Source organism: Semicossyphus pulcher, unplaced genomic scaffold (genome assembly GCF_022749685.1).
Source record: "Semicossyphus pulcher isolate SPU_LCO1_2020_fin unplaced genomic scaffold, fSemPul1.0.p SCAF_27, whole genome shotgun sequence".
In the NCBI taxonomy this organism is placed as follows: domain Eukaryota; kingdom Metazoa; phylum Chordata; class Actinopteri; order Labriformes; family Labridae; genus Semicossyphus; species Semicossyphus pulcher.
In genome coordinates this window covers 6151770-6179690 of record NW_027211701.1, presented here as the reverse complement: position 1 = coordinate 6179690, position 27921 = coordinate 6151770, and the positions used below count along the sequence as shown (strand labels likewise).

General features: G+C 41.3%; 1 protein-coding gene across 1 annotated transcript; it reads right to left on the bottom strand.

Moving 5' to 3' along the window:
- Positions 1 to 1444: 1444 nt before the first annotated feature.
- On the bottom strand, positions 1445 to 23883 carry LOC138604787 (FERM and PDZ domain-containing protein 1). Its single transcript, XM_069676775.1, has 16 exons — positions 23765 to 23883; positions 23474 to 23637; positions 17522 to 17624; positions 17325 to 17370; positions 15935 to 16039; positions 12410 to 12505; positions 10756 to 10881; positions 10473 to 10592; positions 9360 to 9496; positions 8917 to 9136; positions 8588 to 8770; positions 7773 to 7917; positions 6318 to 7649; positions 4636 to 4912; positions 3922 to 4563; positions 1445 to 3836 (listed from the first exon to the last, which is right to left on the bottom strand). Exons 1-16 carry the CDS (start codon positions 23881 to 23883, stop codon positions 1445 to 1447), a joined length of 6207 nt encoding a protein of 2068 aa, XP_069532876.1.
- Positions 23884 to 27921: the final 4038 nt, after the last annotated feature.

The following is a 27921-nucleotide window of genomic DNA, read 5'->3' as shown; positions in this document are numbered from 1 at the left end:
CTTTAAACTCTCCAGTGAACATGCAGCTCCAGTGTGCGTCAATTCTTTTTACTTTAAGGAACATTCAGAGTGAAAATGCTGTAATACGACAGCTTATCCAAAATAAGCTTTACGGAGTCAGTGATTATTTTGTGACGAATGTGTTGAGTTTTAGGAACTCCAATGACAGGCTGTCAACTGATGACAGGACCTGTGCAGCAGATGTTCTCTGAGACCCTCCCACTTAATGCGTCAGTCACAAGCTGATAATGCACATGCAGATAGCCAGCAGTGCTACATATTGTAAACCGTCACTGCTTAGGCTATCTGTGCCCGTGTTCAGTCACTGGTTTTTCACTACTTGTAGTCATACTGGGAAGTAATAATGCACTTAGTGTTAGTGTTAACAGCCACATCACCATGCACCGGAGGGTTGTGTTTCAACTGGAGGTGGAAAAAGAGAGTGTTAACTAACACAGGAGAAAAACTAGCAAATGTATTACATTTCCATTAATTATACCAAATTTCTGTGCAAAATGTCAACAAGTTGAATGTGCATAGGTCTGTACCTCATCCAAACTGTTTCATAAAGTCACATAATGCGCAAACATCAGCATTCTGCTACTAGATGTATAAAATGGCAAACAGCTTCAGACTTGATTTGTGTGGTTTGATCAAATCACTTCTCACTCGAGTTTTTGGTTTTGTAAACAGTAACATTCAAAGAATTCCTTTCTGACTGCCTGGACAATGTAAAGATATGCACACATCAGTAAACTGCAGTGTTTCTTATCTTCACATGGTCAGTCAGTCAAATGAAAGGCCTGTGTATGATGAGAATCAAATGCTGATTCAATCTGTGTGTTTGAGGTTGTGTGCTTGTGTACGTGTGTAAACGGCCCTCCACTCTCACACACCAAGGCTCTAACTAAAGCTTTGCCCGTAAACATTTCCAAATTGCGTCCTTCTTTGTCTTTACATTCCTTGCTTGCTCACTGAAGTAACTCATTGATAAAATAAATAAATAAATAAATAAATAAATGAATACATAAATAAATATAATAGATAACATAGAATACATTCAAGTACAGCAGTTCCTCAATACTGAAATGCAAGCAGGTTCTGCTTTTGCAGGTTGCACCACTCTGCAGTCTGGGTGTTGGCTGACTGTTTGGTTTGTGGGCTACAGTACGTGCACAGCATATAGTCAATAACCACATGCACCCCAACAATCTCAAACTGGCTCTATAATGTTGAGAGTTTTGTGATCATTTGAGCTGTCATAAAGCTCAGTGACACAACAGTGTTTCAGATCTAAGCTCACTTTGCGCTCTACTGCCCATTCTGACACGACAAACATACTCTGCCCACATGTGCAGCAGCTGTGGGCTCATTGGCGATCTTCTGTATTAAGGTTACACACCACCGGTTGCCTGAAGGTCATTTTGAAGAGGGTGTGATCCTCTCATAGAGCAGTGAGGGTGCGGAAGAGCTGAGTGAGGCAGAAGACAGAGGCGGTGAGCGCGGTGCACTGTTTGGCTAGCAGCTTGGTGCTCAGGTCCTGGCAGCTGCGTTTGCTGCTGGCTCGCTCTGCTGCCAGACAGAAGTCTCTGAATGAACGGGCCACATCCACCAGACCTGCAACTGCCTCTGCGTTCCTCCGGTCACACCTGTCGCAACCAGAAAACCAAAGGCATATACCTGCCAACTCCACCAGGGTCCGGAAACTGTTAGCCAAGGAGCGCAGCATTTCCTCTGGGCTCTGTCCAATCCCCACTACCTTCTGGCAGCCTGACATCAGCCGCCGTGCCTCTGTCTGGAGCACCCGCTTGTTCTCTGTAAAGTGGGCAGGGCAGGTGTCCCTAGGGTGGCGACCTCCATGGCCTGCCACTGATCGGTCAGCTCCAGTACTTTCCAGAATGGAAAGAAGTTGGTCCACATCTACACGAAGTACTTGGAAACCTGCTGGAGGTTCTGGGTAACGCTGCTGGCCCAGCCGACTGATGGTGTCCTTGTGCGTTTGAGACAGGAAACAGTCAGAGCCATCAGACAGTGGGGAGAGGAGAGGGCTGAGCTCTGAGGTTGAAGAGGAAAAAAGGAGTGAGCGCGGGAAGGAGGGAGAGTGAGTGGAGGAGGTGGAAAGAAAAGAGGGAACAGGTGGTGTAGTAATGAGTGGAAGACCTGCTGAAGTCTGAGTGACTCCACTGCTTTGTGTGCGACATGAGAACTCGTAGACTGTCAGCTCCTCATCAAAGCCGTCCCCGCTGCTGAAGCAGTTGGTATAGACTGCAGGGCAACCGCATGCATCCAGTGGCATCTGCACCCCATCCATAACTGTCTCACATCCAGACGCTAGCACAGAGCTGCAGCCAAAGTCAGACTTCAAGGGTGGAGGAGTTGCCACCTCAATTTGGTTGTTTGTTTGCAATGAATCCTCGCAGACTGTAAACACCCTGCAGCCTGAGGAAAGTGTTTTTGATGAGTCTGAATTCTGCCCGGTGGGCCTACAAAGACCCATCAAAGGCCTGTCGCTACTGGTCCGTTTTACTTTCTGTGCATGACTATGAAATGGGAGTCCAGGACCATTTAAATTCTGCGTGGTAACAACTATCGGAGGGAGGATAGAAGGTGAAGCATCTTTTATGGGGCCAGGAGTGTCCATCTTGATGCCTGGAGAGTCTCTTTGGAGGTTGTTCACTATGGACGCTGGAGGCTCAGTTATTGGTCCTGGCGTGTTCTTGATAGATCCTGTGCAGAGAAGCTGATTTTGGAGTTGGGGTTTGGGCTCAGTCTGGACAGGCAATGGAGAGCTTACTTCCTTTACTTTTAAACCTGAATGAAAACTCCTAGCAGAGGTTGTTTCCACAAAAAACTCCCTATCCACCTCTGATCCTGTAACAGTCGTATCTGAATCATCTGAGCCCACTGAGTCCACTGACTTTGAGAGGCCCTTATTAAAATCTATTGTTTGTGTGATGTCATTAACGTCTGTAACTTTAACAGTGATCTCGAAGTCATTCCTACTTTTGTCTTCAGCAGGACTCTGAGCTACATTTCCAACCCCAGCTTGGTTGAGGGTTTCCTGGGAGCGAGATAAATAAAGGGGCAACTTTTGAATCTTTCCTCTAAGTGTGGAGGCAGATAAGCGACCCATAAAGCTAGGGGAGCACGGCTGGAAGAGGAAGTGAGTTGGAGAGGGAGAGTCTTTAGAGAGATCTTGAGTTGTAGCTGTGTAGGCTTGCGCGAAGCTAGGACTAGCTAAACTGCCTTTAGCTTCTGCTCTTAGCTTGGTGGAATCACTGCTGGGCTTGTCTATGATTTGATCAGAACATGAAGAACCTTCATGTGTTACTTCACTTTTCAATATAGTACCTGAATTAAATGTAGGAGAAGTGACACTTGTTGCTGCGCCAAGCTTTGCAGTAATAGAGTTTATAGTGCGCGTATAATCAGAATTCACTGAATTCATTCCTGCATGAGCTTCAGTGATAGGAAGAGACTTAAAAGCCATTTTAGACTCACCTTTACCTACTGAAGCTGAATTTGCTCTGATGCTTTTCTTTGTTGCTGTGGCCCAGCCATCTTTTTGGTCACTTGAGCAAGAATTTAAGGAATTACTTACCTCATCGTCATCAAAGACATTGTCCGAATTGGTGCTGTCTGTAACTTCGTCACTGTTAGTCATGGTAGGACTAACACCACTGATGGCCTCATCCTCGTTAACAATGGTACTGAATTCTAAACATAACTGTGCTTTGTCAGTGTGATTTTCTTTGCTAAGTGGAATGTCCTCAGAAGATGTTTCGGGTGAGGTGGCCCTGACTTTGCTGCCACCTTCTTCCCTCACCAAGCAGTCACTTTGGGATTTGTTATGAACTGGTATTGGAGGTAGAGGTGATGGGGGGGGGGGGGGGTGGGGGGGTGTGTGATTGAGGGTTCGACTTTTTATGCACGCCTTTAAGCATATGTTCCTCCACATGCTCTGGGGCGATCAGATGGCCTCCCAAAAGGCCGTTACTCCCCTTTTTATTCCCACCTATCAAACCTGTAGGCAGATTGTTGGCCTCTGGCTTGCCTATGCTACCTATGAGTGGTCTTTTTGAACTAGATGAGCTTCCTCTCAACCCGTCGTTCTTCTCTTCTTCCCTCTTTACTTCTTCCTTAGTGATTTCTGGCAAAAACATATGACTAGTAAACGGCCCATTGCCTGACACACTGGTTGTCTCTTCCTTCTCTCCATCCTCTTTCCCCTTACCCATCTCCTGTCTCTCTCCTTCTTCCTTCCCATCAGCCATCCGATCTGCACTCTCTTTCCCGTCTGGATCCACCCGGCAGCGGACAACGCTGATCGTAGGGGATGCTGCCTTCACCAGATCTGTGACCGATTTGGATTCCATTGCATCAGGTTCCATCTCCATTTCTTGCTTCCTGGATCTTGAGGAGGTCTGTGGGTCTCTAGTCTGCTCTTTAGACCCAAAACCACAGGACGTGCTTGGTTCATGCGAGTTGTGTTTAGACAAGATAGGTTTTGACTCAAGCTGAGTCGGTTCCCCTTCAGAGAAAGTCAGGGAGGAAACAGTGGGACTTGGATTCTGGGTTTGCTTGGAAGGTTCAGGATCTAAACTCAGCATTTGTGCATTATTGGCTTCTGCCAACGGGTTCTTACTAATCCTACTCGAGACCAGGTCCTGATTTGATTCTGGATCTTGCTCTGGATATGACACTGTAGAGGTGTAATCAGTTTCCATGAAGGAACGGCGCTTCCGTGACCGTTTTCTGAGCTGAAACAATGTTTCCCTGCCTCCTCCTTCCTCCTCCTCTCCTCTCCTTTCTTCCTCTACGTCCACATCTTTGTCAGCTTCTGTTACAGAGACTCCAATGTCACTGAGGCTGAGTGTGCTGAGGAAGTCCAGTTTTGCCTCTGTGCAAATATCTGCAACACAGAAATAATAGCTCAGTCAAAATTTATTTAAAAACAGTGTTCATCAACATAGGTTTATTTTTCAAAAACAAACTACATCCCCTACTACTGCCTAGGACGTAGTTTCCACTGTGGATGAGGGCAAATCTTAATTATGTCTTCCTGACATTTGCAGCTTCTGGACAAATTCCTCCCCCGATAGTCTTTCTGGTTATAGAGTAAATATGTTTTATAAAAATATGATGCTAGATAACACCAAACCATAACCCAATGAATCAGCTGAAAATTATACTTTGTAGTAGAAATGACAACTCATTGTTTGTCATGTTGAATGGTCACATAGAATTTACCATTATTAGGGAGAGTACATATAACAATTTGAAGTTTTTGTGTATGGTTGATAGTGGTGGGGTGGGGTGTGGGAGAAGGAGTTCTTAGGTAAACATGGAAATAGAGAAATGCAACAATACATTACAAGTAAATTACCTTCATTCATTATCCTAATGAAGTAAAAGTACAGAAGCATTATCAGCAATATGTACTTAGAGTGATGTAAGTCAAAATACTATATATATATAATGAATGCATATTATTATCAATGGAGGGTGATTAATAGTGTATGATCAATGTGTAATTAGCATTTTGCTGTTGTAGCAAAAGTAGTTAGATTGTCCAATGTTCCCAACTAAGGATACACAATACATCAGAGGGGTTGTGAGATGATTAATGTGACAGTGAAGAATTAAAAAGTTTTTTTGCATAAACTTATTGTCATATTTAGTATTTTGTAATATTCTTTTGAAGTATTGGATTGAAATGATACCAGGGAAGGGGGAATCTCTCCTGACTCAAAGACATGCCAAACACTGAACAAAGGGCTCCATTCAGGGTACTGCTCTTTGGTAAGGAGGTTTGGAACAATTTGTTAATTAGTACTGAATTCTATTTGAAAAGTAACTGCTAACTATTCCTGTGAAATAAAAATAATGGCGTAAAAACTACTACTTGTACTTAACTTGAACTACCAAGTGTTCAAGTAAAGTACAAGTACCTCAGAATTGAACGTAAACACAGAACATAAGTCTTTAGTTACTTTCAATTCCTGGAGTGATAAATATCTTTGGACAGTTATGTGTAATGATTCTATCTCTTCTCTGGCAGGAGAGCATGATGCTCTAAGCTCTGAAGGCTCTTAAGTCGGAATCTTTATAGTCAGTGGACCACATCCAGCATAGCCTTTAAAGTAGGTGTGGTCAGAAGTCTACAGCTGTCTACAGCTATTCTCACAATTATGTTGCATTGCTCTCTAATGCGCTGTTGTTTCACTTTTGTGGAGTAAACCACTAGATGGCAGTAAAAGCACCTTTGCTTTTGAAATGACAGAAAGCATTTGATCAGCCTCACTAACAGAAATCACCTCTTGGTAGGGCTCCTGAGGTGGGGTCTTCAGGTGAGGTGAAGCGATCTCTGGCATCAAAGAACTCCTCATCAGAGCTGCTGTCTCCAAAGCCAGGCGGTGGCTGCAGGATTGGAACAGGCTCCAAGTCAACCGTCTTAGAAGGATCTCCCTCCACCTCCTCCCCCTCCTCCCCCTCCTCCCCATCTTCTCCCTCATTTTGACTCAGGGGCCGGGGGAGGCTGCGAGCGCTGTCAGGGGTGATGTTGGAGCAGAGCTTGTAGTAGCAGCTGGCGTCACTTTGGTCAAAGTTAAACACAAACTCCATGTTGGAGGAGGGGGACGATGGGGAGGTGGACGGCGGATGTTCTTTAAAACTACCCTCTCCGCTGACACTTCCGCCTTCACCTGCTCTCCTCACCGATTCATTCAGTTCTCTCAACACCTTTTTCCTCCTTCTCCTCAACTCCTCTTCTTCATCTTCCTCCTCACTTGCCTCTGGAGGGCTTGGCAAGAAGTCCACAAGGAGGGAGAGCTCAGCGAAACACAGGGAGCTGTCATTAGAGCACGGGTTACTTGGACATTTTTGGACATTGTGAAGGCTTGGAAAGGTGGAGACTGGTGTGAGGAGTTGGGGATCGGCTCCATCGCCTGACTTCCTGCTTCCCCCTCCTCCTTTGTCTGGAGTTGTGAGGTGGATAAGGGGATGGGAGTGAGCTGGTGGAGGGGCAAGAAAGTGGGACTGAGAGTGCCCGTAAGAGTAGTGATGTAACTGAAGGGGAGAATGAATATGGGCATAACTATTGGGGTGGATGGAGGAAGAAGAACATGAAAGTAAGTCATCTTCCTCCAAAGCATCAAGGGAGTCACTGGAGGGGCTGGTGAGGAAACGAGAGTCAGAGTGACAAGAATCTGATGCTTCTGAAACAGGGGGCTGCTCCTCTGCTGCTCCTCCACCTCCCATTTTGCCTTCTTGTCCCATTTTTTCCCGCTGTTCCCCCGAATAGTTGCTTAATATCTCAATCTGTATTCGGCAAGTATCACGCGCTCCCTCTGTCTCCTCCTTGAGCTCTGTAGCTTCCTGTTCACCCACTTTGTTTGTATCTAGCGGAACATTTTCCTTTTCTGTGTCAGCATCCTTTTCTTCTTTTTCCTTTTTATCCCCCCAAGGTTTCTCTGCCTTTTCTTTGCCATCTTTGTTTCTCTTTCTGTCTTTTCTTTTCCTTCCATCTGGATCTGATGAAGATCTGACGCGAGGGCGGGGCTTGTCATCCTGAGACACCTGGGCGACCAGCGGTTCCATGTCCAAATCTGAGGAGTTATCTGAGTCACTGCCACACCGGGACACATAACCTGTGAACATACACCGACATGAAAGTAGTTATTTATTATTTATAAATTACTGGTGTGTGACTGTGGATCTATTAATCATCTTTTATGGCTGTGCATTACAGTAAATGTGTATTTTTTCCTTACCCTCCTCTGCAGACACTTTGTGCTTCCTGAAGTCATCTATCCAGGGAAAGATGTTAAGGTTGGGGTCAACAAACACTCGGCAGTAGCCTGCTATAAGGCAGGACATATCTTTGGCTGCCACTGATTCCAATAGCAACGTGATGGGCTTTGCGTGAGAAAGGAGACAAGATGATATGAGACAGGACAAGGAAAAAGAGGGAGACTTTCAGCAATGGAAAAACATTAAGCATACAGTAATCTCTTTGTTTCGGGCCATAATGACACTGATGAAAACACTGCTGTACTTCTTTTCATGCTAAAGTCTGCACATTGTATACAGGCGGGAGGACACAAAATACTGTGAACAGGTCAGGAGAAGACTCCTTAAAATAGTTAATCTCCTATTAAACACTGCTTTAATGGAAGGTCATGTTAAGGTGAATGCTAATTAGCAGTGTTCTTAAACCATTAACCCTAATCCTACTGGGGTACTGGCAGGAGTCCTTGTATGTTAAACATGTCTGAGGATTAAAGAGGTGTGGCAGTTAGCGGTTTGATTCCCAAGGTATTCAGACATCTAAAGTGGCTAAATCTCAGACGTCCTAGCTGAAGGTGCAAAAAAACCCACAAACAAAACTATTAATAAAAAGTAAAAGGGGCGCTGTCTTAAAATGTCAAAACACATGACAAATGCAGACAAGCTGCAACAACAAAGGCATTGCACAATTGGTATTCAACATAATATAATGATTCAGCTACTTCAAAGCAAAAATTCTCTTTGACCATGTTTACAGTATTTTGTGTTCTACTTCTGTATGTGTTTGACGTGTGCTCACCTTGATGTCCTGCAGGTAGATTTTGACCAGGCTGACCTTGTCAGATTCAGGCAGCAGCTCAATGCGTGTGATGCTGGTAAACTCGGTGAGGTTAGACAGGATGCTCAGTTTGTGGTTGACTACCTGACTGACCCCGTACCGTGCCCCCACCAACAAGGTCACCATTGACTCCCTGTCCTGGAGCTGAAGAGTTGGGAAGCAGGCAAGGGGTGTTTAAAACAGACAGAGAGATGGGGGAAGTAATGAGAATGAGAAGACTGAAACTTCAATCAACCAAGTTTCAACTAAAAAATAAAACAAATAAACAGCAAGCTGCCAAAAAACCCCACCATCATGGTGGCACTGAAGGATTTCCCTCCAAAAGACTTGAGATCACTCAGCTCCTCCAGGTAGTTTATGCGAGCCTGACTGACAGACAGGCCCTTCTGCTTGGGATCGTGCAGCGATTGGCTCTTCTTCATGTGATAGCCGATGGCCTTCCTCAGATCTTTCTCTCGCATGTTCCTCAATAATGTAGATGACACAAAGTTCTCTATGCCCCACGTCTTCCTGAAGCAAACACAGAAACTCAGACTGAGAGGGTCTGTTTGTGCGTACAAGACTAGAAGAGAGCTCAAACTGCACTTAGGATGTGTGAATGTACAGATATTTTCTTTGAGACAACAAAATTAAAAAAAGCATCCTTAATGCTCAATATACATTTAATAGTTCTTCCTGTGAATGTTATTACTTTATTACAGTAGGATATCATTAAAATATGTGAGCGTCTCACGTTATTATCTTCAGGTTGGTCTTTGGTGACTGTCCACAGCTCGCCAACCTCTCCTGGATGTGAAGCGCAGCAAGTCTCAAGGCGGTGTTACACCTCATCTCTATAGCAAAGCGCTCCTGTAGCACATCATTCACCCCCTAACAAACACAGACAGTAAAACAGCATAGGTAGCAGAAAAACAACACATTCGTAAAAAAATAGCATTGGAGGAACAATATTTATTTTTTTACACGTCTTTGAACCCTCCGTGATGTCCTTAACATGTTTTGGTTATTGAGCTGAAAATATCAGATAACTTATTTTTAAGGTGAAGATGCAAGATTTCTTGTGCAAGTTTTTCACTCATGCAAGACTTGTGTATGTACAGTTCAAGTTTTACTTGTTAAGTGACAAAATACGTATTTTCCCCATTTAAATCAATGAATTACAGCTCAGGGGTAAAACCATGGTGGAATTTGATAAAAATACCCCCCCCCCCCAACACACACAATGAAAAGTGTCCACAGCAGCAATAACTAGACTTTTGAGAGCTTTGCTTCTTAATGCACTTAATGCAGATTCAGAACGCCCTTGGAGAGGACACTTGTCAATGACGCATTGTATACTGATGTTTCTCTTCCCTAATATGGCAAAAATCATAATCACCATTATTTTAATTAATTTTTAAATCCCTATTATTTAGCATAATTACTTCATCAAATTTGCTCGAGCTGAAAAATGCCACATGCCTGGCTGAGAGGGATTCACTTGGATACAATTTACAACTGAATGTAGCTTAACCCCCTCATACCAGGAGAACAGGGAAAGGGGTGCACTAGACTAATACCTTAGGAAAAATGAGAGCAAAAGGGAACGCTGTTTTATCTCAATTATTTTGTTTTCATAAATGCTGAAGGCCAAAATCTTGCTTCAGTATAACTTTTGATAAATGACCAATCTCTGTCTGATGGGGAGTTGAGCACTGAGTCAAAATATATGAAACTAATATATATACTAATATATGAACAAATTACAGAAAAAATATAACTTAAGAGTGTCAACATTGATGAGTGTATGAAGAGTATACTGCTGCAGCCTGTAGTTTTTCTGTGGGTCAGAGCTCTAACTATCTACCTGCAGGTAGAGGTATTCAAAGGCAGTTGGATCCTCCTGCAGCAGCGTCTGGAGGAATTTGGGCAGGAAACAGACACGGAACAGACATCTGTAGTCGTGGGCCTCTTTCTTCTGGACCACCTGAACACAACACACACATATGCACTTTGCTTCATAATCCATTTGAATGCAGGTGAAAGCTTTAAGGTGGTGAAGATTTAACCCACTTCCAAACTAAGCTGTAGGGAAAATATGTATATTCAGAGAGTCATGTAAAATACAAAGCAATAGTGTGAGTGTGTACCTGCTGTATCATCTCCTCATCATGTAGCAGCAGTAGTTTGGTAATGCTGTGCTGCTGCTCCAGCACCAGGGAGAAGTGTTCAATTCGGCTCAGAGAAAGCTTTTCCTTCAGTGTCATCACTATGTCCTGATGCAGAGAGAAAATTACATCTTGAGAGACGATATTTTATAACATCCAGGGACATAATTGCTGAAGTGAGCTGAGATGAGCCATCCATTAAGTAACAGAAAGTATTTTTCGGAATCAGAAAAATCTGATTTAAATCAGGAAATAAATACAAGAAATCATCGACTAAGTTATACTGTTTTATTTAAAAACATAGCTTTCTGCAGGCTGACATTGCATTGCATTAATTTACAATGATAGAGTTAGCAAGAGTAAGGAAGCACAACAATAAAGGAAGTAAATATGAACATTAAGACTGACTTTTACATAAGCACATCATGTACCCACAACACTCCACTACTATTGTAGGGCTGGGCGATATGTCGATATACCGTATATCGTCAAAATGATACGGAAATATCTATTGTATGTGCTATCGTGATGTCGCAAAACCACTGCTTTATGGCAGTTTGACAACGCTTTAAGTTGTAAGCCTTCCCGGCAAAACTGCCGAATAGTCATGTAATTACACCTGGCTACTTTTTTCTGTTGTTGAAGTAATTCTGACTGACAAGTCGTGTATTGCTTTTCCTGTTCATTTTAGAAGCACTTGCCTCCGCTTTAAATCAATACGAGTATGAGCGATGCCTGTCTGTCCGTGTAAGCCCCGCCCCTGCATGCGCGGAGTGTGTGAGTGTGGAGAGGTGGGGCCGTACAGCTGAGAGCAGAGAGTGCATTTGGCGGAGAGCAGACTTCAGTGTTTGATAGATATTAGCAAAAGACTTGAAGACAAGAAGAACAACTGCATTTTACTGCACAGAGAGCGGTCATTGTCATTACGTGCTGCTTTGGAAAACACCAGAAAAGACCGGTGGCAGCGACGTGACGCCTGCACAGAAAGCATTAAAAAGATTTCCCAATACGCCACGCAGACTTTTATGGGCTTAGTAAACGTACAAATCAATGAATTACCTTTATAAAGACTAAGTATCGCTTTTACAGCAGAGAATTCTCTAAGATGCATAACAGTAGGCAGTGCTGTAGCCTACTGTTTGTCATTTTTTCTAATCTTTCTTTGCGACTGCCTGTCAGTGGACAGTGCTAGAGGGATCACTCCTGTCCGTGTCAAAATCATAAGGTGATGATTATTATCACAGCATCATTTTCCTTTTCTTTGTTTCTCTTGCATCTAATTGACATTTGTAGCATCCAGAATACTAAAACGGGCCGCTTCACTATTTACTGATTTAAAAATAAACAACATACAGGGACGGTTGTTACAGCTAGTGGAAAGCCCTGCATGACTCAATAAAATAAGAAAATACTCAGTACTTTTTATTTCTCAAAACTTTAATTCACACAGGATTATCCAAAAATAGGTTTTACCATGTGGTTATTTCATATAGACTAAAATGACCAGAAAAAAAGCTATATCGTGATATATATTGTCATCGAGATATAAGATTTTAGCCCTATCCAGTACAATGAAGACATGAAGCTGGTAATAAATATGAATAGATATCCACATGACTGCATCATTGCATAGTACCTTGACTGTGGTGCTAGGTTCAAATTTGAAGGCCTTGGTCTGCCCGTTCTCCAGATACACCTTCAGGACGTTAGGCAGGAAGAGCAGCGAGTTGCCCTGTGAATCACACATGGGGTCAGAGGTCATGGGAAGTGTCAGATGAAGTGAGAGCATCATAAAACCTGCTGGTTCAAGAGGATTAAAACAGCCTGACAGCAAGATATGACATAGAGTCTATAAAGAAAAGCAATGATGTCTCCGTGTTTGTGATAGTTTGAATTTGATGGCCTTTTTTTGCATGTGGGAATTTTTGTCTGACACTGTAAAATACTGATAAAGCTTATGAATGTAGCACCTGGACTTTAACACTTGTTACCTGAAAAACACAGAGTTACAGCTAAAGCTGGATCACCTTTTCTAGAATTTGTTTCATTCATAAACTTTTAGCCTACGTGAGGACATTAAGAGGATGAGATATGGTAGCTTATGTTCTTATTGTTTAGGCAACTTGAACTCTGAATCCTTTTCTGATTCACCATAATCTCAATGTGAGGAAATGAAAGCATTTATGGTGTGATGAATTTGGTGTCTCTGAAGCTCAGCAGTGGACAGATATTAGCAAAATTCTTAAAATGACAAAACCAAGGTTGGACAACCTTTACATGCATTCCAAAACAAAGGCTCTGCAGCATTAAAAAGGCATTAAGTGATGACTGTGATTCTGGATGCAAATGGTTAGGGCAACATTTTGACTGAATTTGTGTTATAAGGAAATTGTGAAATAATACACGTTAACATCCACTACTGTTACAGAGTTGAGGAAGTAACACAAAGGGTTGATTATGAAACGATGAAAAACACAGGACAGAATTTTTTTTTTTTTTTTTTTTCATGTGTTATTGTGAGGAGGGTTACAGTCTGCTCACAGCCCCGTACAGATGTGATGTTTCTGTCTGCAGTCATTTTTCATCTCTTCAGTGTCTAGTCACATGCCTAATGTATGCCATGATTAATGCATCAAGTCAGTTTCCATTGAACTTTGGCTGAGGTGGAAATGTTGGCGTTCAGATTAAAACATACTGTGATAAACATAAAAGATACACAATTGAAATGCTTATAAAAACAGGTTGATTAAAATGCAGTTTTCAGTTTGATTGGAACAAGGACTCCTGCTTTGTCATCAAAGAATTATTGAATTTTGAATTATTGGGAGCTTAATACATTACAACAGACTTAGGAAAGGAAAGAGAGAGATGAGCCTCGTCTCATCTTCAGCTCTTCCCATCATACCCACTGGCCTGTTTCTGTCTGCACCGCTTGTTCACTATGTTGAGTCATCTTTCCGCATCACCCCTTCCCTTTTTTATCACATTTGAAAGTGTTGTTATGTATTAATACTGTAATATAATGCAAGACTGATGTCTGTATGTTTAAGTATAAATGAAAATTTTCAAGTTTTAGAAAACACCTCTCTTCCATCCTCCATTTCTCTTTTTTCTCCGCCATATAACAATGGCTTACTCAGCCCCCTCTCTATGTTTCTTCCCTATCTGCCTCCATCTCTATCGCTCCCTTAATCTTGTGCTTGTTGTCCTGTAATCGCAGACATTAGGACTGGAGGATGGGAGAGACATCGATCCGTGTTCTCTCTGTGATCAGTAATGGACACTTCAGCCTTGTGGCTTCCTCATCCAGCTAATTTCACATCCGCTGGCAGGATGGGAACCAACCAGAGCCAGGCTTATGAGAGAAAAACTGCATACTGCATGGAATAATACAGAGCAATTATAAAGCATCACTCTTCATCATTGTCTAAAGGTGCATCTGACAAAGATGAATCTCATTTTAAAGAACTGTCAGTTGTACCAAAAACTTATCAAATCTAGGAGACCTTAAAGGGGCGAGGATTTTCTAATCATTCCTTGTGTTGACCTCACAAACAGAAATAGCTCCATATTATGGGGTTACAACAAAAACAAGTTGAGAACCATCGATTAACTAAAGTTGGAGACTACAAATGATTTCATAAATAAATATCAAAATTAAAGTGGTAACTTGAAGATCTCAGTTTCGTTCTCTTTGGCAGCACCTGTGGCAATAAACGATAATTGTGGGAGCACACTTCCCAGATATCCAGACAGTGTTGCATGTGTGACGTCCAGGGTTGGCTCCAGTTGTAACTCTTGATTTTCCTCGCTGACGGTCGCTTTCCTTTTTAGACTGTTTGCTTCATCTGAGGGTCAAATTTGTTTCTTTTCTTTGGATTTTCACTTATTTTTTGAAGTTGTATCTGTAGTCATCGATCTTTTCTTTGTTCGTTCAGCCATAGTAGATTACTGTTTACTCGCAACACTTGCAGAGACCGGGAAAACAGCCGCTTTACACACAAGTGTGTTTGTTGCGCTAGCTCTGCCTACCCTCTCTGGCAGACCAACCACTGCTGAGTGACGGAAACGCATCATTTACTGGGCGCCGCTTGTGATTCTTTGGACACCCAGTCCATAATACTGCAAATGCAAAAGCTTTCATCCGTGGGTCATAGGCTCAATCACCGTTGTGTTACCTCATTCGGTGATAGATAGTGACTGAACAGACATTTATTTCAATGAAAATCTTCGAGATTATTGCTTTGAATAATAATAAAAAAAAAAAACTTTTAAAACTTTAATACGTTTGTGTGGACATTTTTAAAAAAGCAAAAAAAACTAAACTAAATTAAACAAATCAAAAAATTTAAATATTTTGCACCCATTTACACTTGGAATTAACATGTAATCTGTTAACATTTTTTAATATAGATAAGGAAAAACGCAGGGTCATGCAAGGATTTTGGTAAAGTGTTGTAAAGTGTTTGGCTGCATTAGAGGTAGAACATCTGCCCACAAACTCATTTAGCTCAAGCTCTCTCCAAAAGGACCAGTAAAAACATACAGATGACTCTTTGCTGAGCAAAGGAAAAGTAAGAAGAGCCCGTATAGCCCTCTGTGTTCCATGCTCTGGGACAAGATGCTAGCTCCACACACCTAATAATCATAATGTTATCATAGCAGGGAAAAATGCAGAAGTCTGGATATGCGTGTAATTGAAGTCTAGCATTGATTGATACCCTGACAGAGAACATAGGTCTGAAGTCTTGCATTTGGGGTGCTGGTTTAGCTCAGTTGGCAGAGCAGGCGCCTCATATACAGAGGCTGCAGTCCTTGACGCACTGATTGCAGGTTTGACTCCCGGTCTGTGATCATTTGGTGCATGTCACCCCCCACTCTCTCCTCCCCACATTTCCTGTCTCTCTTCAGCTGTCCCATGTAATAAAGGCAAAAGCCAAAAAAAGTCTTGTATTTAACTTGTTGTGATGGAGCGTATTAAACCTGTACAAAACTTTAAAAGGTCAAGTTGTACCTGAATTTGATTAATGTTGATTTTCTAAAGGAAACTGACATACAGAATATATATAGCAAACAGTGAAGAGCAGGATGGGGGATCTAAAGCTGTAAGTTATCAACATTATGGCTGCAGATTAACTGCACCCCATGCTCTTTTACTCACTTGACAGTGTCCATTGACTTCCACCTCCTCTGCAAAGTGAACTTTTACTGGGTTGGACCTGAGCTTGGCCCTCTTCTCTGGTGTGATGAATGATGACTTTGGTCCCTGGGAGGAATACAAACCATAAATAAGGTTGTCAAAGTATTTTTTATAACTTAATCAGCACTGCAGCTGTATTTGCAGTGAAAGGGAAAGCATCCAAGCATGCATACAGAAATGTAACCAGGTTTTCTATGGAAGGTTGAGGACAGTTGCATGATCACTTCTGACATAAAAGCCATTTGAAATAAATACTATATTAAACCAAACAGGTTATGTTATCAAACATGTTAAGTTTATGCAATATAATGAAGATAAACTTTTTTTAAGAAGTTGAAATAGTAAAAAAGTTCAATAAAATCACAAGCATGCATGTTGTAAAGCATTGTTGAATTTACATTATCTTTTTAAAATGCATTTATATAATAATAGTAATGCTATTTTACTTTCAATGCAACACGAGTGTCCTGATGAATGTAGTTCTATTGAAGGATTTATGTGAAGCAAGTTATGTGTTCATATGTATTTGAAGTACAGATGCTCAGTAACAAACATTAGCACATTGTTGCATTCATTGTTCCAAAAAAACATTTGGTAGATTGAAATAATCCAAAGAAACATTCACCTGTCAGTTCTTATATCACTGCCTTATTATAATTAAAATCTTCATTTAGCCATGCTGCCATTCAGAACTCTTTGATGTTTTTTTGAGACCGTCAACAAGCATGACAGGGATGACCATTTATTAGGAAATGCTAATAATTCCTGAAAAGCTCAATAATGACTTCTAGGAGGAGCAGTGAGCTATGAATCAGATGGAAAAGGTGCCTCCATCAGCAGAGCCGTTGATGAGAACCACAGAGGAGGAGCCATTTATTTACCGATCTGCTTCACCTTAGTGCAAACACATACGTCACCTTCACAGATTGAGCAAGCTCCAAGACCACCCCCCCCCCCACACACACATTCACACATACAGTAGATTAAGTGATCATGATAGAGTGTGTGCGTATCTGTGGGGGTAGTTTCAGAGGGCGTAACATGTTGTCGCTGTTAACACTGATGTAGTGGTGGGACCTTGGCGACAGGACGCTTGTTAGCAATGAAGCTCGACCCTAAGCCTCATCGACATGCTGATTAATGGCTTTGTTGACAACGGCGTTTAAAATCCCATGTGTACGGACACACTACATCTATAATATGCAATCATGAGTGCACACACACCTCTGTATATGTGTTTGCTTTTAAATAAAGGAAACGATGGATGCTATAAGGTATATATAAACATGCTCCTGGAGTCCATTAATGTGAATTATGTGTTTGTGTGTGAATGTGTTTCTGTGAGACTCACCAGCATCGTTCTGAGGACAGTCATTGTCAACGAATCCTGACACTCCCTGAAAAAATAAGATAAAATAAAGACAACTGGTCATTTTAAAAGCATTTAAATATAATTAAATTTGAGGTGTTTACTAACATACATGCTTACTGTGTGTGTGTGTGTGTGTGTATGTGTATGCAAATGCAAATGCAGCTGTCAGTGAGGACCTGATTATTTCAGCAGCTTGCTCCGGGGTCAGGTCATCGACAGCGACGTTATTGATCTTCACAAGCTGGTCGCCAGGGACGAGCCGGCCATCTGCAGGACCACCTGGACACACAAAACGTCCTTGTGTTGTCATGCCTGAGGTTGTTCAACTCGCCTGCATTCATTCTGCAACCGGCAGCACCGACAGGCAGTAGCTTTTATAATCTAGTGATATCCTTTCATCTCACACTGATGCATAATTTTCAGCTCTCCAAACCTAACTGCCCAAGCACGGGAGAGCAGCAAATTCACCGCTCTGCGCTCGGCAGTCACTGGCTGTATCAAACAACTGTATATCCCTCAGCTTACTTTAACATCCTCAGCTCTATCCGATTGTTTTCGTTTACCCTCCCTAGGTCAGCATTCAATACTAATCGGCTCTACGGATTCTCTCAGGATTTGCTGCATTAGTAAATATACATAAAAATGCGTTTTCTATCACCAACTAGAAAATGAGTGTAAGAAAGATGTTCAACCTCAGCAAAACGCAAATGTATGAAAAACACTTCAGCAAAGTTGTTTGCAGACGTTACAGTAGATAATGTGCTTAACAGCTGCTTTAAATACGTTGATGATGCGGTCGCCTGCTGTGTACATGTGAAGGATATAGGTTCACTTTTTTCAACTGTCAGGTGCCCATATAAAGCTGGCATTCAAGTTACAGTAATTGTAGAATGAAATTCCATGTTGTGTTAGTGTACCTTCACTGCAGCAGAGAACAGTAAGTTTGGAACATAGACATGGCTTGACTAAATCAAACAGCTTTAGCCTTAAATTAACTTGTTTTTTGCACAGAACAAGAGCTGTTCAATTTGTCCCTCATTACTTACACTGGCTGTGAAAAGGGATTTTATTATCTGCTCTGTACAGAAGAAAATGAAAACAATAATAAACAAATTCAAATGAAAATGTCACTGGATTAGTGATTATACAAGGCATTGAAAGAGATGCTTCAGGTACTCTGTCATAATGCTGAAATGTTAACTGTTAACTGTTAAACATGGTTTGTACATTTTATTTACACGAAAATCAATCAATCTTGTGCACCATCACAAAAGCAAGTTTCCAGAACAACAGCACACAAACAAGACATAAATTAATGTATCTTCACAAAATACCAATGTTGTCTTAACGTTTGTGTGTAATCTGTGTATACTGTGCAAATGCAGATAATACTTTCTTATACACATCAACATTCATCTACCCACTGCCTCCTTAGTCAACTCCCCGCCTTCACCTTCCATATTACTGTTATCAACATCCTCAGCATATGTTTTTCTGTAAAACAGGTAAGCCCTCAATACTGAATTATCTTATTGACACTGTATTACTTGATGATACAACAAACACAGACAGATGCAAGTGACCCTGGTCACTCTGAAAAAAGCTTTTAAATAAAGGACTCATATTTCACTGTCAAGATGCTGCAGCACGTGCCACAGGGACAGAGAGAGAGGAAACATTGAGCCAAGCCTTAGTGGGGCCACTGGAGACATGAGCAACAGTCTCTCTCTCTCTCTGTGTATGTGTGTGTGTGTGTGTGTCTGTGTGTGTGTCTGTGTGTGTGTGGGTGTGCATGCATGCGTGTGTGTGAAGCAGATGGTGACAGAGCAGACTTGAGCCAGACAGGAGAAAGCAAGGTAATCTGCCCCCAGACCTCAGGGGGATTCAGATCCTTGTGGCGCTGCAGCTCAGAAACAAACTGAGACACTTCAGTGTACAAATATAAGCAGAACAAAACACACGGTATGTATCCAATGACTGAAGTCCTTTTTCAATTTTAGTCAGTTGTCGTTTAAAAACTGGGAAGTTGTGTTTCTGTATTTGCAGAATTTGGTTTATTAAGTTGAATTGATTATCTGTAAGCAACAGAGACACTTTTAAACTCAGATTCCCTGTCTGTCTTATATTATGTACAGTGATGGATAACACATTTATGGATGAAGCATCTGACCGCACAGCATTACAGCACTGGGTACTATTGGAGAAGTTGTTCAATAAAAGCTATATTAACTGTACATTTGTATTTAGCTCTACTTTTTGAAGAATGTATACTTATTTGGTTACCTATTTGCTATTTAAAGCTCCCATGAGGAACTTTCAGTTTGTGTTGATTTTGGCGCCCCCTGTGGACAAAGCCGTACCTCTTTTCTCTTTGCAGATTTTGTCCTGCACATGCTTAAGTGGTGTTTTTTAACAAAAAAATCTCATCCTTCTTTCTTTAACAGTCATATGTATCATTTGCCCTGGACAATGTAAGTTTCAGGCATTAAAAATAACTATATAGAAATAATCAATCTTGTTGCTGATGATCTGATTTGCTTTCGTAGGTCATATAGAGTCATCAGAATTAATTATCAGAATTAATTTCAGACTTTCAAAAAACTCCCCACAGGGGCTTTAATAATTTGATACATACACATTAACACAATATATATATATATATATATATATATATATCTCATACTGACTAGATAGAACAGAACCTTTGATTGGATGCTTTTAGTTATGATGTATCCATTGGGAATGTCCATGAGACCAAGCAGATCAATGTTACTGAGTGATATACTGAAACAGATTGTAATACTAGTGATTATCTTTGTGTTGCATTTTTTTGTATTCAACAATAACTTAAAAGCTCAAAAGGGTAATGTAAGCTCAACCCCAGACTCTGAAGCCCTGAGCCCTTCAAACTGTTTCAATAAAATCTGCACGATTCACTATGCAGAGCATACAGGATGGCATCGGCCCTGAAAGGCTTAATTAAGTGAGAATTATGACGGTTGTGAGTAGATTATATTAAAAGATACTGTAGGTGATGATGAAGGATTCTATTTTAGGACAGACACTGAGGGACTGTGAGTAGCTCTCTTTCAGATGGTCCCTTCAAATCATGAAGCAAAGATAACCACGAAGTATTGAATTACCCTTTTCTGTTATTTCTGCAATCAACACACAAGCTGAGCATGATTAAGGGGTGTGTCGTGTAAATGTACATATCAAACATATAACCAAATGTTAAGATATACATTGTGAGCAATTGCCATGTGATCCAGCAGTGCTGGCACATCCTCATGTTCTTTAGGTTTAACTCCATTGTGGACATCCTGAGTAAATCTTCTCAAACACACCTCCAGCTGTATTCACATCCCACCTCCTTGTTTGAGACCCTAATCACATCAATCAATCAATCAATCAAATTTTATTTGTATAGCGCCAAATCATAACCAGAGTTATCTCGAGACACTTTACAAAAAGAGCAGGTCTAGACCGACTCTTTGTTGTATTATTTAAAGAGAAGCCCAACATGAATCACCATGAGTAGCACTTAGCAATATTCGGCACATTGGCAAGGAAAAACGTCCTTTTAACAGGCAGAAACCTCGAGCAGAACCAGACTCATGATGAACAGCCATCTGCCTCGACTCGATGGGCCGAAAATGGGATAGAAGAGGTTGCAGGATAGAGATGAGCAAAGAGAGCAACAACAACATATGTCCTAGTTACAACAACAACATATGTCCTTGTTACATCAACAACAACAGGTAATACATACTTATGGTTACAATGCCAATAATAGTGGTACACTAATGTGAAAATTAGCAAAAAATAAATTAGCGAGAGAAGCAGAGTAATGATAAAGGCTGTAGTAATCGTAATTGTAACAGTTGTAGTCAACAGGTCTACTATTAGCATTAGCAGCAACAATAATGATACTATGGGGAAGACTGATTTCCCTAAACATTCTCACCTATCGACTGCGTAACAGAGTCCATTAGGTTTGTTTGTAAGAGGTACAGAGCCTGGGAGGAGTAGCTGTCTGAGAGCCATAATAAAGACAAAAGAGTCCCTTTCATTGTAAAGTTCCTTCATTGTTTTGTCTCCTTATTATACTGAAGATACTTTACACACTCACAGACATTGATGCCACAGTATATTCTCTTTGCTGATGCACTTCTGTGTGCATGTTTGCAGTATGAGCATAAAATATCAGCTCCCTTGGAGGTTCCACTTCGCCTTGTGCGATGGCCAGAGGCCTGCAGTGGTCTGGCACAGTTCCACTATTACAATTGCTAGGGGACTTGCTCTTTGCAAAATAACAGCCAAGAGGAAAATTGGAACAGAAAAATGCTCTGCTCTTGAAAGAAGTGAATATATTGTATTTTTAAACCACCCAGCCAGTCTCATATGATGCGAACACTGTGCAGTTAAGCTCTTCACAGAGGCTTACATTTCACTAGCAATAACAGCACTAATAATAAATGCAGAAAGTTTGAACAGACAAGAGCTAAAAGAGAGTAGAAAAAATCTCTGAGTCTCAGTTCATTACATAATAGATTAAATAACATATGCAACAAGGCTTCACAGCTCTTGTAACAGTATTATACCTACAATAAGCTCACTTAATGCGTACCTGTCAGTATGGATTAGTGCTGACCAATGAATGACATTTTCATGGTCAGTGCTATATGAACATGTTCCATAAACACCACACAAGACTGTCTGAAGTGAATGGGAAGAATCTTCAAACTAAGCATGTAAACATAAGACCTATTACATAAGGCATTGATTTATGTGCTATGCTTCTGGACCATTTAGCCAATCACATGAAGCCCGAGCTAGCTCTAAGCGAGACTAGAACAGTGACTGAGAAGGAGAGAGGGGTGGGGAAAATGTGGTTGACTTGGACCTTGTGGAGAGAAAGAACAGATCCTCCAATATTTTAAATGATTTTGTGTTCAGGTGAGACAAGCGATGCACGATATTGGATTTTTTGCCGATATCCGATATGCCGATAATTTCCAACCCTTTTTGCAGATTTCGATACCGATATATTAGGTATATGTTTTTTTCCTACATAATTTCAGAGAACATCAAGTCTCCCCTGTAGTGGAATTAATGTCATGCCTGCTCTTATTGTGGTGGCTTTTTAAAATGTACACATTTACTGGGCAATATAAGAAAAGTACTCAAACTTAGGTTATGTACAAAATGCAATATTCATTTGTATGTAACATGTTGTTTCTTTTTTTAGGGATCATCAAGCATTTAGGCATAATTAAAGCGTTGTTTTATCTGCGTAAAATATCGGCAGAAAAACAATATTATCGGCATGTTATCGGTAACTGCAGATTATGGCTTAAAAATGACTTATCGGCATCGGCTGATATGTCATTTTTAAGCCATAATCTGCAGATACCGATAACGTGCCGACAATATCATGCATCCCTAGGTGAGACGACATATTACCAGCACAGGTACTGTAGAAAACATGTCCAACAGCAGAAAGGAACTGTATTGCTAATATGCATACTTCAGTAATTGTTCTTTCATAGAACATTTTATCATAATGGCAACATTGAACATAGTTTGTGCACTCTGCAGATTTTCATTTTAACTGTAGGGACAGGTCATGCCAGGGCGGCTGTCACAGGGATTCAACACCTACAAAGTGAACAGTAGCAGCTGTGCTTGTTCGGCTCGACCCACAAACAAGGCACACTAAAATAGACCTTGGGAAAGAAACTGACATGTAGAACATAATCTCCATGGGGCAAGAAGCCTGAGCTACTGTACTGCAAAGACAAGTACCAATATAGCTGGGCTTACCTTAACATGCAGAGTCAGCTATTAAATTAAACTCCTTGTATGTCTTCTGCTAATGTGTTGTCCAGAGTGATAAATGCTGCAGGGGTTTTAGGGACATGTAGGCTGTTACATAGTATCAGACCACATTGATTAAAGTTCAGTGAAGAGCTTTGTAGCTGTTACCTCAGAGAAGACTCTCAGGTGAAGGAGGGGCTGAAATGTCAATAACTAATTCATATTCCATCTGCACTAGTTTAACATTGAAGAGCCTCTTTGTAATGTTGCTTCTCTATTTTCCCTTTTCTATGTTGACATTGTTGTACCTGGAGTGACCTCCTGCACCAGGATGGGGGTCTGGGAGGACAGAGTGAGGCCATGAGAGTTGAGGTTGGGGTCTCGCTGGATCTGAACGTTGAAGCGGAAGGGGTAATTCCTCTGATCAGTGACACTGCACTCCCCTGTCTTCCCGTCCACTGCAGCCCGGTCTCTGTAGCGAGGCAGGCCGACATAAATAAAAACAATTAGAAGTCTACAATGAAGCAGACACACATATGGCCCTCCCTCTGTCAAAAAAACACCGGTAAGATGAAATGGAGAATCCTACTAATAAGTACCTGGTCAGGGAATGAGACCTGCTGCCCAAGTCTCTAGACCGTCTCAGCCATCGTCCCACCACCTGCTCCACCCGGCTGGTCCTACGGGACGGGGAGCGGCTCCTGTCCTGCACCTCCATTTACCTGACAGAGGGCAAAGGTTAAACGAGTCATGAATACAGTAGGTTTAATTACTCCACTTTGCCTCATTTTCAGTTTGATTTAAGTTTGTACATGTTAATGATGAATGCTCCATGCAAAGTTCTAAACTATTTACCTTACATAATGCTTCCTCTGTGTAATATTCTAAGGAAACACTCCATTAATATTTATTGTTATGCAGAATAAGATACATAATTAATAATGAGGTAAGATGCAAGACCTGGATGAGCAGCAATTTTGTGCTCCTTAACTCAGACAGAAGATAATGCATTTGGCTCTTAACAGCTTAGGAACACATTAGCTCATGGTAAAGCCAAGCTAGATGCCATTACTCTGGACTCTAACCACTGTATGGAATCTGGCAGTTATCTTTGATCAGGATTAGTCTTTAAAGGCCGGGCACAGACAGGCAGCAGTATTGAATTATATATGACTTGTGATCAATATTGAAAATATTAACTTGATCATAGTTTGGGCCATATTGCCCACTTGTGCCTTTTTTATTCTCATATAAAATCAATTTGTTGTAAGTAAAATGTAAAATCCCAATTATTCCAGTGAAACATCAGGCTCGCAGACATAACACACCTAACTTAATCAAGCACCTCCAGAAGGATCAAGCCAAGATCCAGGATCTTCCACATAGTGAGGCATACGGCTTATTAATTAAACACTGATACAGGACTGGTACTCAATATTGGTCGATACCCATACCCCAGGTATTAGTAACAGGGCTTAAAAAGTCAATCCAGTTCATCCCTAGTGAAGGCTGAGGTAGCCAGTCAGATTTCAGTCGGGGTCTGCTCCCTGGACACACACCCAGACGCACAAACATCCCCACACGCAATGATGCAATTTAATAGCAGGAGTCAAAACAACTCGCAAAATGCAATGCTTCATGGACGCAGCAGACACACACACACACACACACACACACACACACACACACACACACACACACACACACACACACACACACACACACACACACACACACACACACACACACACACACACACACACACACACACACACACACACACACAAGGCCTTACAGGGTGACCTTTGGGTATTAAATGTGGGTTGAGGCCGATGATGATGTCACTTGTGAATTCATACAGGCTAATAGGCTCTTAGCCCAAGTTACGAGGCCATTTCTTGCATGGTGGGTTCAAGCCTCATTAAACATCAACATCATTCATTCCTAATTATCAATAAAAATGGTCCCTCCTGTAAATGGGTCCCTGTTGAGTTTGCTGTGAGGCAGGTGGTCGTCATAATCGTTTATTGACTGGCTGTTGTGGGTTGGGGAGCGGGATGTAATGGACATGGGTAACCTCTAGTGTCTGTGGGGTTTAGTCAGGCTAATACATGGCCAAGTGCCTGTGACTTAATGGGCCTCTGTAAAACCCGCAATATTTAAGGTTTCACCATCCCAGCTTACACTCATAAAATAGGTCTGTAGAAATATACTATACCCTCATTAGACAGATGTAAGTGAACATGGACACTGTTTCTTTTACAGCTGCGCATATTCATTATCATTGTGGATCAGGAAAGTATTTTTTGATTTAATTATTTATTATTTTGTCTTTCTTCATTTTTTGTAAGATGTCTGTGAAGGTTCTCAGTTATCCAGGTCACAGTCATCTTGTAAAAGAACTTGGTCTGTTCTCTTACAAGAACTTCAGACCAAGTCCAGTTGCCTTTTGGATTAAGCTTAGAATTAAATTTTTTGTAAATGTTAAAACAATCTTTTTACATGTTTTCAGTGCCAAAAGTGATTCAAATTGCTTGTTTTGTAAAGACCACCGTCCAACCCCCATAAATAGTCAGTTTAACTTCTGGGAAAGTGAAATATAAAATGCTCACATTTGAGGAGCTAAAACGAGAAGATTTTTTGCCTTTTTGCTTAAAAGGCAAATGAAAGGAGCCTATAATAAAAAAAATCAACAATCAAAACAGTTTAATAATAATTAATGGTTTATGGTGATAGTTTTCATGGTTTTGACTTTGCAGTGTTTCTGTATTTGCAATGCGTTTCTGTGGTTGCATTTGTTTTGGACTTTTGCATGGGTTTTTGAATTTACGTTGTTTCTGAATTTGCAGTCCGTTTCTTTTAATGGAAATGTTTTGGTCCCTTGTAGCGCAATTGCCCTGTCGGCCACCGTAATACGGGAGTCTACATGGATGGGTTCACATGTTTGTCGGTGCATTGTAAGCAGGTAGTATAGTCATACCTGGACTCGTTTTCAGCTTTATGTAGAGATTCTTTGCAAAAATCAGCCGATGACATTTACGATACTTACACCACGTCTTTTGGTCCTCTTCAACCACACTGATGCTATAAGTGATAGTGTGGGCTTTATTAGACAAAATAAACAAACAAGCAAAGGGTCCTCCAAGGGCCTAAACATTACTGGGAAAAACAAGTATTTGCTCTTAAAGTCTCCTCCCACTCACTGTGGAAAACACACAAACACACAAACACACACACGCGCGCGCGTGCTCAAGCACACACATATAATGCTGTGTGACGCAGCCAGACAAAGACTGATCATTAGGCGTTACCGAACACCCCTTACACATAGTCAAAGGTTGAATCTACGGGACTGTGCCTGTGTAATAGATACTCATGCACTTGTGAGGGTGCATGTAGATAACAGATGTATAAACATATAGGAAGTGAAGTAGAGTACAGTTAAATTAAAGATCATTTGCACAAATAAAGTGATCAATTGATCGCTGGATAGATTGAAAAGGTGGATGCATGAGTCCAAAACGATTGAATGAGTGAATGGACAGATGGATAGCAGATAATTAAATGAATTCATAGATCGATGGAGTGAATGAGTGAATGATTTTAGCAGGTCCGTTGTGTCCCTCAGTGAGCAGATGCAGGAAGGAGTTTCCCCCAGATGGACGTTGCTGATGATGGGCATTAGCATCATCCATTAGTGAGGGTGGGGACGGGAGGAAGTGAGGACAGGGGAGGAAAGGATGAGTTAGGTATCTGAAAAAAAGAGCGAGTTGTCCAGAAAATCTTTAGGTACAGTATGATGAAGAAAAAACTGAATGAAATGAGAATAGAAAACAGGTATGATAAGGGTGAGAGAGGAGGAGGGCTTAGCGATGAACGTGATGAGTGACACAGACACACAGGAATGTCTCCTGGGGGATCTTCACTCATAAGCGCATTATCTATCCATCTGTCTGTGAATACCCCTCTCCTGTCGCTCTCTCTCTCCTTCTTTTCATCCTGTCTGCCCCTCCTCACTTTTATCTCTTCAATAGCTTGCTCTTCCTGTTTGCCTGGCACACAGTATCTCCCCTCTCAGGTTACAGAGACACAAAGCAGCAGTGTACCCAGGTCTGTTAGGGTCAGAATAATTCAACTAGCTCACCAGCATGCTGATCTCACGAGTGAAATGATACATACACAAATATAAAGACCTGCAAGCTTTGAAATTTAGTTAGGCTATTTTAAAATTGGACAATTATGGATGGATTACAGCCAAATGTTTCATTTCAAGTGTCAAACACTGGGAAAAGCCTTCACACACACCTAATCTCCTCTAATCCCAAAAACAAGTGGCTTTGATTGCCTATACTGATACAGTACAAGCCCAGTGGCCCAATCATTCAATCCACTCTGATAAAATAGTGTTGAGGCTGCATTGCTATTCTTGTTGTGCTATCACAGCATTTGGGATAAGAGACAGGAACTGTTGGCAGATTTTTTTTTCTAAAAGCTGTAACATTAGAGGCTGCTGGGAATATTATACTGTGCTCTCTCACATCAGTCACAAGACACATTGCATTCCTCATCCTTTTCAGAAATAGTGTGTAGATGCATTTGTGGCCAATGCTGTGGTTTCTTCATAAAGATGGGATTTTAGGCACTTTCTACCCTTATAGGAGATGTATGTTTGATGAGTCATGAAATACATTGTGAAACGTAAGGCTTGTGACTGGAAGGTTTCTAAGGATGAACTCTGGGACTGTAAATTTAGTAA

Bases quoted from the DNA above. Each gene is read 5' to 3' on its own strand.
- LOC138604787 (XM_069676775.1), bottom strand. From the start codon at position 23,883: ATGGAGGTGCAGGACAGGAGCCGCTCCCCGTCCCGTAGGACCAGCCGG. The intron at 12,506-15,934 runs GTGAGTAAAAGA...TGTGATTCACAG, and splicing joins AAGTCAATGGACACTGTCAA to GGCAACTCGCTGCTCTTCCT. The intron at 7,650-7,772 runs GTAAGGAAAAAA...GTATGTTCACAG, and splicing joins CAAAGTGTCTGCAGAGGAGG to GTTATGTGTCCCGGTGTGGC.